This window comes from Saccostrea echinata, unplaced genomic scaffold (genome assembly GCF_033153115.1).
Source record: "Saccostrea echinata isolate AGI-Se365-2 ecotype Australia unplaced genomic scaffold, CSIRO_AGI_Sech_v1 ptg000012l, whole genome shotgun sequence".
Taxonomy (NCBI): domain Eukaryota; kingdom Metazoa; phylum Mollusca; class Bivalvia; order Ostreida; family Ostreidae; genus Saccostrea; species Saccostrea echinata.
The window spans coordinates 24866691-24885695 of record NW_026889761.1 but is presented as its reverse complement, the minus strand read 5'-3'; the positions used below and the strand labels follow the sequence as shown (position 1 = coordinate 24885695).

The window sequence follows — 19005 nt, the reverse complement described above, 5'->3', positions numbered from 1 at the left end:
GATGTTCATATTTTAAAATGAATTGAATATATATTGTGTATATTTAGAAAGATAAAGGTCTGTAGAGTCGTCATGGAGCTCTTATGTTGGATTGTATGCAAGCAAGCTGACTAGAATTTCTAATACTGCATTAATATTAAAAGATACTCGGTAAAAAGATCTACAAAGCCACTGATTTTAAAAGCAAATTTACATGAAGTGTTTATCCAAATGAAATGTGTAACTGAATGCTCTTAACAATAAATGCCAACAGCAATATGTATATAGCCTTTCTCAAGATCTTGAAGAGATAGAAATAGACCAAAAATCTAGACGTCAACATCTTTCTGAATAGCAAGATGAATTCACGCCCTTCTCGTAACTTTATAGTCTTTTGTGGCCAATTTTGGGGGTTACAAAGAGAAGGTAAATATCAGTAAACACTGGGATCAGAGGGGTCAGGATTTTGGCAGAAATGGGAGTCTCTGGAATTCTTTGACAGGAAGTTTGATTGTTTTTGTGCTTCCGTATAAAAACATTATGTTAATATAAAGGTCCAAAGGCCACAGAAGTTGAGCATAAAGTGTTTTGTTGCAAAGCTCTATTAGTTGAATATCTTGAATGTGTGACAAATATAGGCAAGTTACTTATTTGTCATACCATGAAATAAGTATTTAATACATTAAAATAGGTACAATTTGATTTGTAACTTTTTGTAATTGAGTATACTTTTCAAAGAGTACCGTAGGCAGTTTACATTAATTCAGCATTTTCAGAACAAATGAGTACAAAGTCTCAAAATAATCGCTACATCTGCAATTCAAAAGGCATATAAAAGACAAATTGAGGAGGTTTATTATTTTTTAGGGTAACTTAGTTCATTAGGATAACATTGATCGAATGAGATATATTTGTATTGCAAGCTAAAAATGTTTCTTTGTATGTATATATATAAATAAAATGTTTGTAGTAAATAGTAAGGATGATCCGTGATTATCTAAAGGTTAACAAAGAATCTTCAAAATTTGAATTACAGAGTAGGTTGTAAATCGTGACTAAAGATTTAAACCAAGAATTACCAGGTTCACCAAATAGATTTTTTATCTGCAATTCAAATGAAAGAAGTTACAATCTTTTAAAGTATTATCAATTGTGATTTTTTTTTTTTGAAAATTATAGACAGGACTCATCCATTGAAAGAGTTTAAAAATCTATATTTATGAAAATTAAGCTCTTATAGACAAATATTTTGAGTTTTTAAAAAAAAAAAAACAAGTTTTAATTATTACTTTAGGAAATCTTTGAAGGTAAACATATAAAGACAGTGTATAACGTAGTGTATTTTTGTTTTGACAAGGAATGTATATCATCAACAGTACATAACAAGAAAAATATTGTATCAAAACAAGGACTAATAAATTTCAGGAATTTGTAACGTGAATGCAAGGCTGACAGCATATTGGTCAAATGACATCATGACTCTAACGATTGATGTCAATCTTTTGCGTTATCTCGTTAATTTATACATAAGTATGTCCATAACACCGTCCTACACCTGTCAATCAGAATACACATTTTCGGACATAGTTTTTCATAACACCATGTGTCGCATACATACAAAGTTTGGTTATCATTGGTGACATTGTTAAGTTGTTTTCTTTGGCTTTGTATTGTATCATAGGAATTTTACAAGGAAATGCTGAGGCCCAGTGATAAGTTTCTTTAGTGTTGTAAATATAGTTATCCTTATGATTTTGGATGCAAAGATCTTTAATACTACATGGGTAAGATTTTTTTTTTCTTAATATCCCCAAAACAAAAAAAAATTTCAAAACTTTGGAGTAAAATTTCATGAAAAAATTGAAATATGATGATGGACATGACCAAAAAATAAAAAAAAAAAAAGAAGAAGAAGAAAATAAAGGATTTTATTTCAAAAATCAGATTATAGTTTTTGGGGCAAATGCATTATCTGAATTTGGTGGGTATGATAATTTACTCAGGACCAAACTATCCAGAAATGTCGATCTGCTTCCACCCTTCCTCTGTGTAATTTAATAAGGCCACTGAATAAAAGCAGGAGATTTAGTGTTTTTAAGGTATTTGGAGCAAGTGATAATTGTGTGCTTTTGATAAAAACGGCACTCTTTGACGTCAGGAGAGATTAATGTCAATGCAGAATCTGGATCTTCAAAGTCCATAAAAAGTTCGCTCTGTCCATGATAAGTATTGGGTTACTATGTTTACTGGGGGGTGATTATAAAGCAGTAATTTTTGATTTTTTCTAAAAATAAAATGAGTTTTTTGACCTAGTATTTCTCCGTCACTTATGATGTATTTGGGAAGAGGGAGACATTGTTATAGCAGCTGTAAGAAAGTTCACTTAGGCAAAAAAGTTTGTTGAAAACATGTTATTGTTTCTGCAGTAATAAAATGCAGTTGAGATTTATTTGTATACATGTAGTACCAAACCTAAAGTTACTCATATAACCTTCATGTGTGTTGCTTAGATTGGTTTTTAATCTTTGACTGTTTTGTAGATGGTAAGAGAACATGAGGATGAACTGGGAACTAACAACGACCAAATTAAAATGGATCGAATTCAACAGCGTTTCCCTAACGATGACCTCCAGCTCAGGGACAATACACCACCAGTAAGTTTGAATTGTCCTTTGGGGTCACCATGTGGACATTTGATTTATTGATGCAGTATATGCTAAACATTCCAATCATCTTTCTTCTTCTGGTCAGTATTTTGAATGACCTTGTTTAGTATGTGTCACAAATTTGACCTATTAGATAATATGTCATAATAAAAACATTCGATAAAAGAGTTAAATAATGTCATAAGATTTTTTTTAAATGTCAAACAAGTGGTTTCAAATACAGTTAAACCTTGTTATCTTAAACTTGATGGGGCCAAGAAAAAAAAGGAGGGGTACGTATTCGAGATACTGAAGTTAAAATGTATGAGGAGGTGATTGGAACTTCGAACTCTTTTTAACATATATTCAACATTTAACAAATTTCAACAGGTATTTGAGATATCAATGTTCGAGATACCAATGTCAACTATACCATACTTGTTAATCGCAAGTCTGGTGCATCTTGATCATTTTCATTTATGGAGAAAGCTATCAAGATGCATTGATTTATTACCGCACAGATTCATGATCACAGTATAGATTCATTGAATCAGTGCATTGAATAGATGATTGATTCAAGTAGCATTTAAATCTGCAATTAACATAGAATAACAAATAGAGAGAGATTTCAATTGATATAGATTATGAAATTGGAACTTACAAGGTCTTTTTGCAACCATTATGTATTTTTTGTGGACAGGGTCATTTTTTGATGGCTTTGAAAAGGAGTCTTGTGTTTCATGTCTTTTCATACCTAAGCTCACTTTACATTGTTCAGATACTTCTCATGCAGAGATACATTTGTATAGACTGTCAATTTTAATCATTCCTTTTTTTTTTTTTTTGGAAAGATGGGCTAGTAGTTTTTAGAATTCTTTAGAAATCATAAATAGGTAGGAAAGAGATTTTAAATCTTGCCTGTTTTTCTCTATTGAATGTTTCTGGGTTAAATTTCCTCCTCTGCCCGATTTTCTTTGTGATAGGTAAAATTTGAGTAATTTTGGTTTGAAAAGAGTTTCCAGAGTAACAGATGAAGTATAGTTTATTCTACGTTAGTCAAAGAATTCACGTCTTTAGAAAGGTGTCTCATTCTACACCATGGAATTCGGAGAAGGAAACTCATAAGGAATTATTTCCTGAAGTTCATTGTAAGCTTTTATGTATTCTTAATGTTGTTATTGTTTGATTATGAAACAGCCCAGCGAAATGAGAAAAATGAAAAATCTCTTGTCCAAACATTTAGATTTTCCAAATGAATGAGGCTTGAATTGCGAGAGTTCTTTATTTTTTTAAAAGACTTTGATGTGTGATGGGATTTAGTTAATTGACTTGAGTAGAACATATGGACTAATTTCTCCACTAGCATCAGGACACATAAACTTTTTTGAGAACAGTTCCAATTTTTTGATAAGTATACACAGATCGTAGAGGCTTTTGACACAGGGAATTGACGTCTGCCACATTCCGGTTGACTCCTCGGTGCACAACAATTTGGATTAGATTAAATACCCCAAGCATAAAGCCACGATCCATGTTGAATGTTCCATTCAAAAAGGCATAATTAAACCCCGATATTAAGAGGCTATATCCTCACAACAGGTGAATCCTGAGGCCTCTTTGTAAAAGACAATCTCCAGTATGACCATTCCATGAGGTTCTTGGCGAGGGGACAAAAAAAGGCAGCGATAAGCTGGACGGTTTATATACTGCCTAAGCTTGTAGATCATCTATTGTGCTTTTGATTGAAGTGACAATTTTCTTTTTTGGAAGGAGTGAATTACTGTGTTAATTTAAGTCTAAAGGAATTTTCACTTTAAAGAAAACAACTCCTCGGTGATAAATGCAAATTTTTTATCTCCCAGTGCGCTAAATCCCGAAATCGAATCGCTGTTCAATAGTAGTTTGACGACAGAAAGCTATATGTTAGCACCATTTGCCTGGTGGTTTGTAAATACAGAGACTGGTGACTGAAGTCAGAATGAAGAATTTCCTTGTTTTTAAAATGAAGTGTATTGAAAATCTGTCATCTAGAGGGAGTATTTATTAATTAAGATAAGGAGAAGGTAAGAATTCATTTGAAAAGTATCAAAATATATATTAAATCAGAATTAATTGTTAAGTTGAGCTGTGCAAAAATTTTATATATTTTTTTTGGGGGGGGGGGGGGTGTAAATCTATGAATGAACTTGTTCTGTTCTGTATTTTGTTTAGTATGATATACCTGGGAATATGATCCAAACTTAGAGCATTTATTTCATCTTCATCTGTAATAACTATTTCCTTTTTACACAAGCATATTAACTTAGGCAAGTATTTCTTTACAATGTAATGTTGACTTACATGTATACAGTTTTGGGATCATACATATGAACAGTTTTAATTTTATGCTATAATTTAGACTCAGTCTATAAACTCAATTTGGAAATACTGTATGGAGATAAGTTTTTCTTTGGCACTGCATTTAGTTTTAAGCCTTAAGAATCAGTATTGTGTTTAACCTTCTTAAGTTCCTTTTCTGCATTGAAAAACAAAGTTATGCTATCTTTTCAAAGCAGTTAGTGTCCGATCATAAGAATATCTAATTTTTACTGAATGATCTATAAATTATTGGATGAAATAGGTAAATGTTATTGAAAAGGTACTTTCAACTTCACTAAGGTTTTAGAAAAGTTTTCATTTTTATTAGAGGGAGAAAAAAAAACTTTGCTCAATATCCTTTAGGCCACAAAGGGATGAAATTCCATGGAAATATTTAGTTATCTAATTTCTTTTCTCTTTTGTTTACTTTGAAATCTCCCATATCCATCCATGAATACATTCCAAACACCACCCACTGGCTTAGACAATAGATATGATATACTAATTCCATAGCTTTATACCCAAACTATGTCTTCCATGGCCCTATTGAGATACACTATCCCAATTTTATTCTTTATGAAAGCAAGGAATCCCTCAGCCGTGGCCTTTTAATTTTATCCTGCTATTGTCCCATAAAGAGAAGGAGGAAATTCTATTGTTTCCCGGTAGATTTGACCTCTGAAAGAATTTTTTTGTTGGTATCCCTAATCTGACTTTGAGAGGAAAGAAAATGTTGTCACACTTAAGTGGACATATATAATGAGAGAGATGTACATATTTCATGCCTTTATGATTTGGCGGCTAAATTTGAAGGTCATTCCACCAAAAATTGTTCTTTTATGTTGCACTTTTTTATGCACTTTGCCAAATAATGACCATATTAAAATCCTTAGTATGAAAAGAGAAAATCAGCTTATATCTAGTGATACATCATTATATGGTGTAAATAATTCAGTGAAGGAATTTTGCCTAAAATTTGTATAGCCAGAAGACAAAATGATAAAAAAAATATATTCATGTGGAGGTGAGGATATAAGACGATGACGGTGAAATTTCCTCGCTGGAGAAGACGTTTTAAAACACTGGTAGGTGTACGAGGGATTTATCGGATGTCTGTTTTTCGTAATTGGGGGATTGTCCATATCGGAGTCGGCTGGACAACTGAGATATTTTAGGAGGAATGTCACAAGCACACGTCTTAATGAAGTGAATGCATGGAAAAAAATACTTTGATTGATTATCATATTTTTGTGTAGATCGGTTAGAAAGAGAAATGTGGCGACCTAGATAGTTGATCGTTTGTTCACACCTGTCATATTTATTATGGATTTTTGGAGATATGACGTGTATTTTTTGGTAGTATGGGATTATGTGAAACATTTTTGATATCCATGAGATTTTAAGATTTCTACAGGTTTTTGATGGAATTATGGATGCCGAGAGATGAGACAAATGTTTTAAGGTTTTATTTTGTCATGTGTATATTTGATTGTTTTTGATGTCTTATCTAATTTTTTTATCAAGCAGTTTGTTGACTGTGTGTTAAAGATGGGTAACTTTAGATGTATGTATAAAATATTGTCCTTAACTGGGTACTACCCGTAATGCTGTTTATTACACATGTATATTTCTGAGGTAAAAAATTTCATAGATGTTGATTGATTATAATGTATGATTTTCTTCAATTAATGGGTAGATTGAGCTACGATATGACATATACTAGAACTATTCACAGAAATATATATCTCTGTAGGGTTAGGAAAACTTCTTTAAGTTCATTTGTTGAAAATTTATATCGGCACATTTTTGTACAGTTTGAAAACAAGAATTTCTTTTTTATTTGGTTGTTATGAGTTAAAAACAAGACTTGTTTTCATGGTAAAAGATTTTTTTAAAAAGTCAGCCCTATTTTTTTCCAGACTTGTGCATTCAAGAGTGATTCTGTTTCATTACAGACTTCTCGCAGCCTGTCAGCCCGAAGAAAGTCGGCTCCCGGTGCGGTTCTGTTCAAGACTCTGGGAAAGAACCGAAGTTCCTCTAACCTATGGTAAGTTTATATAAATCTTGTGTCAAAGACTGGTGCTCTTTTTGGCCAAATATTACAAACTTTTGACTAGACAGGTCAAGAATTAAGACAGTCAAGGGAAAACAGCAAAAAAGAATTGGTTTTAAGCTTTATTGTCTGTCTGCATGAGAGAAAAATTTTAATTGACTTTTTTTTAATTGTGTATTGGCCTGCATGGTAAAAGTTGAAACACTTTAGAGTTTTGTGCTTTTATTGATCTAGTAAATATAACATATGTCGGAGAACAATAGAATATCCAGGGTTCCTTTGTTAAAATGTATCCATAGACAGCTCTATATTTTGGAAGTAGAAAGCAGGATACATAGATTTATATATATATGAAGGGAAACAGTATCTTGTGTGATTTTTAAAAAAATTTATTAATTCAAAAATGAGCCGAGGGGGAATAAAAACCAATTATCAAGACAGGAGGTAGGTTCTTGCATATAAGGACAAATATTTGTTAATCATTTTTTTACCGTTTTTTCATTATTGCACTATTTGTCCTTGTATAAGCTTTGATGAAGGGGTCGTTTCTCATGGTCCGTCGTATAATTAAATATTGAAAATTATTGCCATCTAGACCTTTGATGAGATAAGAGGTTTTTTTCTGCACTGCCACAAAGTAAACGTCTCTTAGACCTTGGCCTGGATGATTTAATGCAGATAACTCTTCAATATATGAAATATTAGGCATGTTATAAAAAGCGTACGCAAGGTTAAATACACAAGAATTGATAACGATATATTTTGTAAATGCTAAATATTCCCAAATTTAATCCTTTGTCAACATAACTCACATAGTGAACTTGCAGTATTCCATCGTAACCGTCAATAAAAAGCTTAACCCAAATCTGGCTCTGACCTGGTTCAAGTACAACCAGATAATATTTAATAGTTGAACTAAATAATTACACAAATTATGTGAACCAAGACTATAAATGAGAATAGGGATATTTTTCTCATAAACTGATGACCACATACACTAAAATAATACTTAATAAATTAATTGAATTTTTCATTCCCTGTAGTTTAAAAATGTGCCCTGAACTTATGGGATATAAAAAATTATAACATTGAATCAAAATTGTTCATCCTTGGCACTTCACAAGAAGTGTGTTTTACTGTATATGGGAGGAGAGGTTTTTTTATTCTGTGTTCCTAATAATCCTCTGGGATTTATATAAATGACTTCTTAATGTAAAATGTCTGCCTTAAACAAAATGCAGAATTATCATAAATCATGAGGTTTTTCTTCTCACCTGAAGCAGATGTAGATCAACCTTTGAACTTTTACCTGCTTTTTGGATGTGAAGACACATCTTGACAAGTTAAAATACACCAGGTTGTGTATTTGTAAATGTCAGATGACACTGTGAAAACATTCATTATAGCATTTATGCACATACATGCAATCAAATGACTAGTTGACTGCTACAAGACACAAGAACATGTGTTTTTAAGACACTGGACAGCCACAAGTATTAATGGTCAGTCAGTTGGTCGGTACTGAATAAGTCTGGATCGAATGTCTCGATTGTCTTTGAGGCCCTGGTCAGTAATTGGTTTGTGTAGAATGTTGTTTAGTGATGCGTGACCGTGAGGGAGACAGGCCACTGACAACTACATGATAAATGTCTCAGACCAACACATCATAATGGTCGTGTAAAAAAGTTATTTCTGGTGTCTCGAGGTTCATAGGGTTGATCTGAAGGAAAATATGTATGCATTTGTGGCTGTGGACAGAATATCATCTTTGAATTTGGATTATTTATTATGTAGTCATTGCTAAGGAATAATTTGAGTTCAACTTTTTCATAAGAAAGTGAGCTGATTTTGGGGAATACAATGCTTAAAATGGTACCAACATTTTTCGATGGATAAAAAACATGATTAACTCGTGCTTTACATCATGGAAGATATTTTAGTGAAGGAAACTCTTTGGGGTCTGAAACATCTTTGAATTTATATCCCTCTATTGGATTGAATCCGATGAAATTTAGTCTTTAAGAAATTCCAAGTTTATTTGAAGGAAGAAATGTTTTGTGAAGGTTCAAGACTTGGGAAGGATAATTCAGTGCTTTGAAGTTTTGTGTGTGTGGATTAATTATGTCTTAAATAGTTTATCAACATTCCAGCAGACTTGACGATGTATACCCTGATCAAGAAAAAAGTCTCAAACATCTGGTAGGCATATGTCGAAAATTAATGTATAAAAAAAAAGATTTCATCTAGCTTCCTTGATCATTGATCACAGCAAAATATGTTGAGAAGGTCTATTGTAAAAAAAGGAGGACTTTTACATAGTTTGTTAGATCAATACGGCTTAACATGTAGGTAGTAAATATTCTGTATACACAACATTGTAACAAAAGTACGATATGTTCTACAAACCTTTTGCCCTATCGACGTGACACATGCATCAAATTAGACATTATTGTTAAAGTTAAACAACGAACAGACAGATTAAAAAAGTTTATTAATTGATATATAAAGGGATTAGGATAATATGCAGGCTGAAGAGAAGAATGAGCAATTATAATGTCCATTGTGCCAAAAAAAGGGTCTATCTAATGCATGTAGAATAGATTACTGTCCCACACACAGTTAAATAGAAGTAAACCTCTTATAAAGGCAGCTCGTATGGGCTCTATAGAGTTATGTTTCAAATTAGGATAACTAAAAGGTGTATTGGGATTATGATTAAATAGAAAGGTAGGAGACATACACACAAATTTTTTTTTTTTAAGTTTAATTTGGATTTGATAATATTTATAATGATATTTAAGTGATCTTAGATTTCACTCTTAGAGGGAGAAAAACTCCTTTTCATTGAAAATTGTACCTTGGTCATTGGCACTGCACATAAACTTGTAATGTGGTACAAAGAAACTGTCAAGAATTTTTTATGACCTCTGAAGACAGCGACATCAATGCATCTATTGTACAGGGTTTGACACCATAGGACTGCATAAGTAATATGTCATGGTGTACTATTTATAGACATATAAAGAGTTGCCAATGTATACAGTGATAATGACCTCTTTATCAGTGAAAATTGTAGCTTTGCCATTCAAAGTGCAGGCATACCCCAAGAGATGGGCAAAATTATGTATACAAATAAATATATGGACTGAAAATTTCAGACATAAAAAGGGAGAGCAGGGCTTGAATATCATGGTGAATTTTTCGGTTGAAAGGTGATGGGCTATAATGCTTTTGTAGATATGATTAATATCAAGTCCGTTTAATGTTTTACGTCACGATGAAAAGTTCACAAGTTTATAGTGATCTTCAGAAGACGTTGACTTTATAAGTTAGCGGTAAACAGTGAAAGGACTCTATTGTGCCACCATAGAGTAAATCTGAAATTCTTTTTTGTCAATATTTTATAGGTTGGGGTCATTAACATATCCCTTTTTCACCGATTGTATGAGAGAAGTTCGTTTTTTTTTCCAATCATAATGTGACCTCTCTCTGAATATATTAGGTAGCTTAATGTTTCCTATGTACTTAAGTAAATAGTTTTCCATTGGTGGATGAAAGAAAATAAATTCTATAAATGATATGTTTAAATCATATTTGTGCTTTAATTACTTAATATTATGTACACATTCAAGTTGAGGTGTTTTCTTTTTATTAATAATTCATCCATCACTCCTACAAGAAGTAATTATATGTTGTTTGAAATCTAGCTCTGCCATGCAGCAATTCTTAATTTATACATTGTCATTATATTATTATGTGGTAAGGAAGTCATGTTAAGGGGAAATGTAGTACATGTATGTGCTTTGAAATCAAGATTTAAAAAAAAAAAAAAAGAATGGTATCAATGTCTTTTAGCTTTCCGTGTATATGTTTGCTAAATTTGCTTATTTATAAGTGTTTAAAAAAAGGACCCATTAAGAATAATAAGTGAATGGTGTGGTGTTCTGAAATAACTAAAATAAAAGTCTCAATACACATTCCTCTATCAACATAAAGCAAAGGCTGTTTTACATACAGGAACACTCCAATACCAGAAAAACCTCCCTATATCTTAAGTGAATTGTGTTTACTTGGGGACATTTGTCAAACTTTCACCAACCACCCCCACTTTTAAGGGTCAACATGGTAGGTTTACACAAGAATTCTAACCAAACATCAAAGGAAGTCAATCTTTTAAGTTAGATGTCTTTATTAGTTAGTTGAAGAGGCAGATCTTGCACCCCATTTTAAGTCAATCTTAATTTACTATCATACAGAAAATAGGAGTTAATATGAGGTCATACAACTGTCTAACAATCCCATAAAAGCACCCAACGAGGATCAAATAGCTGTGTTCTGGTAAAGATCGACGCATATTTTTGATGCAATTTTAAATGTCTTACATGAATATGAATTATGTCATTCTAGTACAAATCATGACCGCATGTGGCAAAGAAGCAGCAAAAATAGATGACAAACCCTGTACATACAAACTGTTTGACAAATATTTTATTGGTCTGGCATTTTTGTAACATGTTCCCATTCTAACAAGAGTGTGTTAATGACAGCATGTAAACAATACAAAAGTCTATTGTTGCTATAGCCTCATATTCTGTTACCTTTAGATAAATACAGTACAAGGATTTTACAATTTGTAAAACTTAAATTTATTTTTTTCGGACCTTATTCAAATTTTAAATAAAATCTTCAGTGTATGCAGCAGATAAAGACAGCTCCTCTAAGGAAAATTTATAATTTTGTGCTTATAAAATTGAAAAGAATGAAAGTGATCATGTTTGTTTTGTAGGTCAAATAGTTCCATGGGTAAAAAGGAGATGGACCTGGTGAATCCATTGAGACATGGAGGAAATTCTCAAAGACAGTTTATCTTGGAGGGCCATGTGGAATTTGCACAGGTAAGGAAAAAACAGAATATTTTGCCTGTAAAATACATTATTTTGGGGTTAGGGGGGATAAGGCACATTGATATTGGTATAATGTTATCCATGCACTTAAAATATATATCAGACAAGTGCAACAAAATGATTTTCCTTTCTTTGATTATTTTTTTTTAGTTATAACTGTAAAATTGCATACTTTGCAATCATATCACTAGGTTAACATATTCTTTTGATCTTTCATAAAAGTGTATTGACTTTTCTAATGGCTTTGAAATACTGAACCATCTATAGCTAGAAGCTTTATATATATAGAAAGGGGAAAAGAAAGTATTTAGGTTAAAACATCTTTCCAGATCTATAGTGCTGTGACGAAGAATAAACTAGGGTGGTGTATAAGTAAGCCCTGTAGGACGCAAAATTCTGTCGGTATCAGGTATCTATATACCCGTCTCCATAAATCAGACCTGGATGTACCTATCACGAGGTGATTGTGACCTCATAGTCAAAGGCTACCAAATAGTCCCTCCAGAGAAAATTAGAGGGAAGAAATGTCTGACATATTATATATGCAGTATTCTAGGTCACATTAGTGGTGGAGCTAACTGCCTTTGGTCCAGGATAAAGCTTTCCTAATGGTTTCTAAGATATTTATTACAGTGAAATCAATTTAAATGGTCCATTTGATTTGTGGACATGGAGAGAATATTTGTCATATCATAACAATTACTGTAGATTCTAAGGTTGATTTATGTTAACACTTTGTGATAGCCATGGTTCATACATCTGTGACAATATTGCAGCAGGTGTTTGTTTTGTATATGCAGGCTTCTGCTCCACATTTTTATGAATGCTTTTCAGTGAAACAGAAAATTTTGGATGTCCTTGTAAATAATTCTCCTGCTGTGCTAGAAAACCAACGCCCATAAAAATCGGTCACCTTTATCGATTTAATCGCATATGAAAAAAATACTGTCATAATGAGGCACTTTAAGCCTGCAGAAAATAAGACATTGAAAAAGACTCCGTGCTTAACGATGTCTGTATTTAAAAAATATAGTTTAAATAGAATCTTTTCACGAAAAGGTGCACTGGTTCATTAAAAAGTGATTAAAAGATGAAAACTGTTCCGCTTAGGAGGCACAAATGCTCTTTAATAAATGCAAGGCTGCGGCATTGCCAAGCGACGAGATACTTAGAGTGGTAGATGTTGATGATAAGTTTTTGTCATGAATTAGCAAAACCTAACATTTTATGAATGAATATATGTCTGTTGTATATCAATTTTGGACACAAAATAATACAGAGTCAACAAGCTGGAATAATTACATGAATTAAGGATTGTAAAGATTACTGCAAAGATAACATATTTCAAAATATTCAGTCCAATGAGAGAGAGAGATAATGGGTTATATGTGTATTATATATACACACACACACACATTTAAAGTAAAGTGGTCAAACATTTTTTAGCTTGCATTTTCTACAATGACCTTTTATTAAAACCATACTCATACACACACACATTTAAAGTAAAGTGGTCAAACATTTTTTAGCTTGCATTTTCTACAATGACCTTTTATTAAAACCATGCATGCATATTTAAAATTAATCGGCAGATTTTGATATGCCATATAATGAATTAAATTGCATTTCATTAACATTTCATGATGTTTGAAAAAGGGGATTCTAAATAATGTATGTATTATTTTGATACAGGAATTGGAGAGAATTTTTGTGGTTTTTGCAAGATTTAAATGGACTTGTATTTTATCATTTTCAGTTGTTTTTATACTAAGTTAAGTTCCTTTTTATGCTCAGTTGGATCTTTAGAAAAACTACATTAATACTTGTGTGTTTTTAATCCCAACTCCCTCCCATAATAGTCTCTATTTTTTATGCAGATTAGAACTTTTTTTTTACAAAAAAAACAAAACATTTCAAAATTCCAACCTGATGTTATAAATCACAGACAATGCCCGTCAGGTTTTAATGACACCAAACACTATAGAATCGTCTATTGTTTTCATACATTAACTAATGTTCGTAATAACATTTACTTTCTTTTTAGCTACTTAGCACTTAATGAGTGTATATCTATTCATTTTCATTGTTCAACATTTTACATCAACATCACCAAATGACTTTAAGGAATATCACTGGCACTGTTTTATGAAGATTTAATTAGTATTATCTCTGAATAATGGAGATAAATTCACACATATTGATGTCAGAATTTTTTTTTTCCAGGGAATGCAAACACAAGACAGATACTTGTTTCTCTTCAATGATTTGTTATTGGTGGCCAAACAAAAGTAAGGAATGAGTTTTTAATGTGGACATTAATTGATGAAAATTAATTCAGTATAGCTTAAGGTTCAACTAAGTTTGTCATGAAAATGTATAAAGCTATGTACATGACGCCCAACTTTGTCCTTTATAGATCCAGCACAACATTCAAACTAAAGCACCGGATAAGAGTTTGCGAGATGTGGTTAGCAACATGTATCTATGATGTTTCCGAGGCAACCTTGCCACCAGATAAATCCTTTGTCCTTGGTTGGCCAGTCACCAATGTTGTGGCGACCTTCAAATCTGTGGAGCTCAAGGAACTCTGGCTCAACAAACTCAATGAGTAAGGAACACTGAATGACTTTTTTAATTGTTACATGTGACTTTGACATTTTGAAACAAACAAGGTGAAGGTCATTTTAACTTACCTACTTTTATTGTCATAAAGACTGTATAAAATTTATGAATAAAAGTACTCTGTCACAATGGAACAAACTTTTGTGGCTTCTACAGTGTATCGATCAATTTGACGTTATGAGTTCAGTCGAATGTCTTGTAGTATACATTAAGTTCACCTTTGAACATATGATGAATGTTACATGCTGCATACAAGTTTGAGTAGGCTTCCCTAGAATATAGTACAACTGTTCTGAAAAATATTTTTTAATTTGCATAATAATGGAAAAGAGTAGCAGGTCTGTGTATATTGTATTTATACTCTTCACCTGGCTTGCAATATAATTGATTTATTTTTTTGGGATAAACCTTAGCAAACTACATAGGGACCTGCAAAAGCATGTCAATTATCCTTTTAATAATCTAATTAGCAGGTTGTTTTGGGACATTTTTCTCAGTGAGCTATTGTTTACAAACATTAGAAATAAGAGACAAATACTCATTACCACCAAATTATTAGTTCCATATTATGACTGAAGATGTGTGCTGGGTACCTAAACAAGTACAAGAGTACTGAAGATTACCCAGGATACACTCCAAGGGAAATACACTCCAAGAAATCTTGGAATATGATTGAAAATATTTAAAATTTACAGGGAAAATATTACAGTCTTAATTTTTTTTTTTTGGTTCGTTATATGTTAAAGATTTGAATTAAAGGAGAAAAAGTAAGCACTCTTATGTCAATTACATTTTCAGAACCATTGAATTGGAGAAAATGAAAGAAGCCAATAAAAAGGTTAAAGTGAAAGTACACAGTAGAGACCTTGATCAGGTAATATATACTTATCTGTATGGACTTAATTAGAGTTATAAGTACCCAGCTTATCACACCTGGAGTTTCAATTGGTCCACAAAAGGTGTTGTGGTTAATTACAGTCAATAATTACACTTGATTAATTGACTTCATGGAATTCCAGGTCTACTCAGGTCACTATTGAAATAACATGTCTGGGAAATGTGTTTTTCAAACAGAAGAGTATAGAGTTTAAGTATCAATGATATGGCCACTGTTTTATTGCAGGTAAATGGAATCAAATTTGATAAGATGGAAGTATATTATTAACTCAGTTTTTACTTGGAAAGCAGTGTTTTTAATGATTATAGGCATTTTTTTTCAAATCAATTCTGAATTTTTCTTTTTAGACATGCACACTCCAAATAGACAATCATACCACAGCCAAGGATCTGTTGACACAGTGCATCAGCAAATTTCACATCACGGTAAGTCAAATTATTAATAGTTACTGATTTAAATGTCATTCTGGAAACACATTATTATTAAAAGTATAAATCATGATTTGATCACAATAAAAGTGAAACATTAATTGTGACTGGTGCAGCGGTGATATATTTAATTATAGTCATCACAGATGCTCTCTGTTGTTGGTTTGAATCTGCGATGTACGTATCCACAAGATAATAATACAGCTTTATTTGTAAATTTTGCTTTTTGTTTATAAACACAACACTTAGGTATATCTGTTACTGCAGGTGATGCGTCAAAGTTTCTTTGATGTACTTTGTATTACGTGTTTAACAAATACACTGATTTATCACTTTTTACGAGTAAGATAATTATAAACGGGGGGAATTATGTTAAGGAAACTTCTAAAAAATAAGTGAGAGTGTAATGGAGTAAATGGGCAATAGAAAAGACTCAGGAAGTAAAACATTTAAATTATAAATATCACAAAATATTGAACTTGGAAGGGTTTTGTTTATGGTAAATGCAAAGCCAAGTCAACACTCACTAAATCCTAGTTCAGTTTTCAGGACATGAAAATGTAATGTATTGGCTCATTGTGCTCATCAAATTATAAATATCTATTATTTGGAATTATATAATTAGCATAAATACTTAGAAGTACAAAATGAAGTCAATACACAGTTATAACCTTGCATTATCTCAATCAACTGATACAGGTGTTGGTTTGATGTTATATATATGACACTGTCCTCTTATCACTGGCTACGACTATAGGGCCTGAAGTTTTGTTTTAGTGCATGACTTAATGACTTCTATGGTCTGACAGTTACTCCTAAGATAAAGTAAGATTGTGAATAAGGTTAAGACTTTGCAGTCCATATAACTAGGGATGATGGTTCTTGTCAACGTCCAGAAAAAAAGCACAGCAATATATTACCCCCACCTGCGTGCTTTCTAAGCAAACCGTTTATCATCGGCGGCTGTGACAGAGCAAACACGGGGCCAGATCTTACCTGGACAGAGGAATGTCGGAGGGGATTGTTTTTCTCTAATTATGAAACATCTTGTTGACTAAAAAAACAAAGTGTGTAAATCGTAGCGGGAAATTTTTATTGTATTATTGTGACTTTATCTCACTTCACATGATTCCTCAAGTGTTTCACACCCCAAATTAGAGGGAAATATTTGCGTTTTTGGGGGGTAGATAAGTTGTGAAATGTCGCAGAAGGAGTGATGTGTTTAAGCATGACTTGGACAGTTCATACATTAAAAAAAATTATGCCAGGGAAATATGCGTAGAAAACAAAAGTATGTCCTGAATACCGAGAGCAATAACGAGACTTCATGTTTCCAATGTTTCGTTTCTCAGGAATCGGAGGCCAGCGAATGCCAACTGTGGGTGAAAACTGGAAAAGAAGAAAGCCCCTACCCCCTTATTGGTAAGTACAAAAATAATATGTACATGTTGTAGAGCCCTATTGTCTTGGGTCAAGGTCCATTTTGAAAAGTAAGTATCTGATAGACAAATTTAAATATATATACACTGGAGTCAATGCAGGTTTGAATGTTACTGAGATGGTAATTAAGTAACATTTCCAATTTGAGGTGTACATGGAATGGAACTTAATAACTATTGGATGAAAGGTTCAATAAAGACATAAGTAAAATGAAATGATTGAAATAATGATGTTCCAATACTTATAACATAATATAGACCAGTAAAATGAGGATTATAGAAAGTTGAACTGATGCAGGTAATTAAATGTAAAATTTGAAGAAAAGAAGTATATGGGTTTTAATTTAGATTCATACAATGGCATCTGGCTTTTTCATTGACATTTTAAACAATCCTGTTGTAAATATAGAATGTGATAACACATCTAGAATGAGTTCCTCTGGTACACAAAGTCACAATCTGTACCCGTCCAGCTCAGCAAATCAAACTACAATACCCCATGGTCAGCTGGGTGGCTGTCTTGAATCGTGTACACTTTTGCATTTATTAGATAAAAGTGCATAGGAATGTAATAAAGGGGCAAATTTAAATAGAATTTCTAACCAGGTTATTCTTCTGTGTTAAAATCGTGTGAATGATCTCGTGTCTAAGAACTTTTTTTGTTAAGTAAATAAGATTGAAAGTATACATGACCTGCTGTTAAACTTTGAGGTGTCTATACATATACCTATATATATAGATTCCTGGGAACCTCTTAAGATGTGTAATCAAGACATAATGTAAAGGTTATTAGAAGTACTTGAAGATAGAAATGTAGAGCAAAATCTTTCAAAATGTCAAATCGTATAAACAATTGAAATTCTTCATTAGTACTGTTTTTTATTTCCCTCCAACTTCAGTTTATTTTTCGTATCATACGTACAACTTAAGAATTTGAACTGGAAGACCCACCACAGCTCTCGTTACAAAATTAGATCTTTTCTCCACTCTGTGTCCATGCGGCATACAGAAAATGAGGGAATTAATTGACGTATATCTAATTTTAATGAGATTGCTTAATTGTTACTTATTCATAGATATGCTTGTTACTTATTCATAGAATGATATTAGGTTATGAACATATTTTTGAAATTTCATTTTATATGCTTATATCTACATGTAGTATAATAAGTGGACGACAGTCAGTCTCCACAAACACATAATAAAATTATGTACTAATCACATGTAACTCATAGGTGCTGGTAAATAAATTACTGGGTAATGGCCAGGATTATATTTACATATTTTTTCAGTGAAATTGGGATAGAAGCAATGAAGTACTGAATTTATTGATAAATATACGAGACTGTTTGCACGTGTAGTTTCAGAACGTGAAATCCAAAACGTGACCCGGTCAACAGCATGATTAATATTTAAACTAGATCTGGGTCTAGAGAATGATTATACTACCTACAGCCGTTTTAAGAAAACAGACAGTACGTTTCCCTTTTTTTAAAATTGAAGTTTTAAACCTTTGTCTTTTTTACTTCTTCTCAGCACAATAACCTCTTCACACCATTTCTAAACCTTATCATCACTGTTGGCGGCCTTTCTTGTCGATGGGTGTCATAAGACATAGTCTTCTGGAGACGAGTATGATTGACCCATGTTTGTGAACTCTGTTTGGTTTTGGCATGTTT

At 32.3% G+C, this 19005-nt stretch overlaps 1 protein-coding gene across 5 annotated transcripts in view; it reads left to right on the top strand.

Annotated features, from left to right (window-relative positions):
• The window catches only part of LOC133185598 (uncharacterized), a 109655-nt gene that overhangs the window by 78748 nt on the left and 11902 nt on the right, over positions 1-19005 (top strand). For all 5 annotated transcript variants that reach the window (XM_061320904.1, XM_061320907.1, XM_061320905.1 and 2 more), the window contains 8 exons: positions 2520-2633; positions 6938-7029; positions 11822-11930; positions 14163-14227; positions 14356-14547; positions 15360-15435; positions 15807-15884; positions 17240-17309. In XM_061320904.1, the coding sequence (XP_061176888.1) occupies positions 2520-2633; positions 6938-7029; positions 11822-11930; positions 14163-14227; positions 14356-14547; positions 15360-15435; positions 15807-15884; positions 17240-17309 (796 nt within the window). The remainder of the gene's footprint in view (positions 1-2519; positions 2634-6937; positions 7030-11821; positions 11931-14162; positions 14228-14355; positions 14548-15359; positions 15436-15806; positions 15885-17239; positions 17310-19005) is intronic.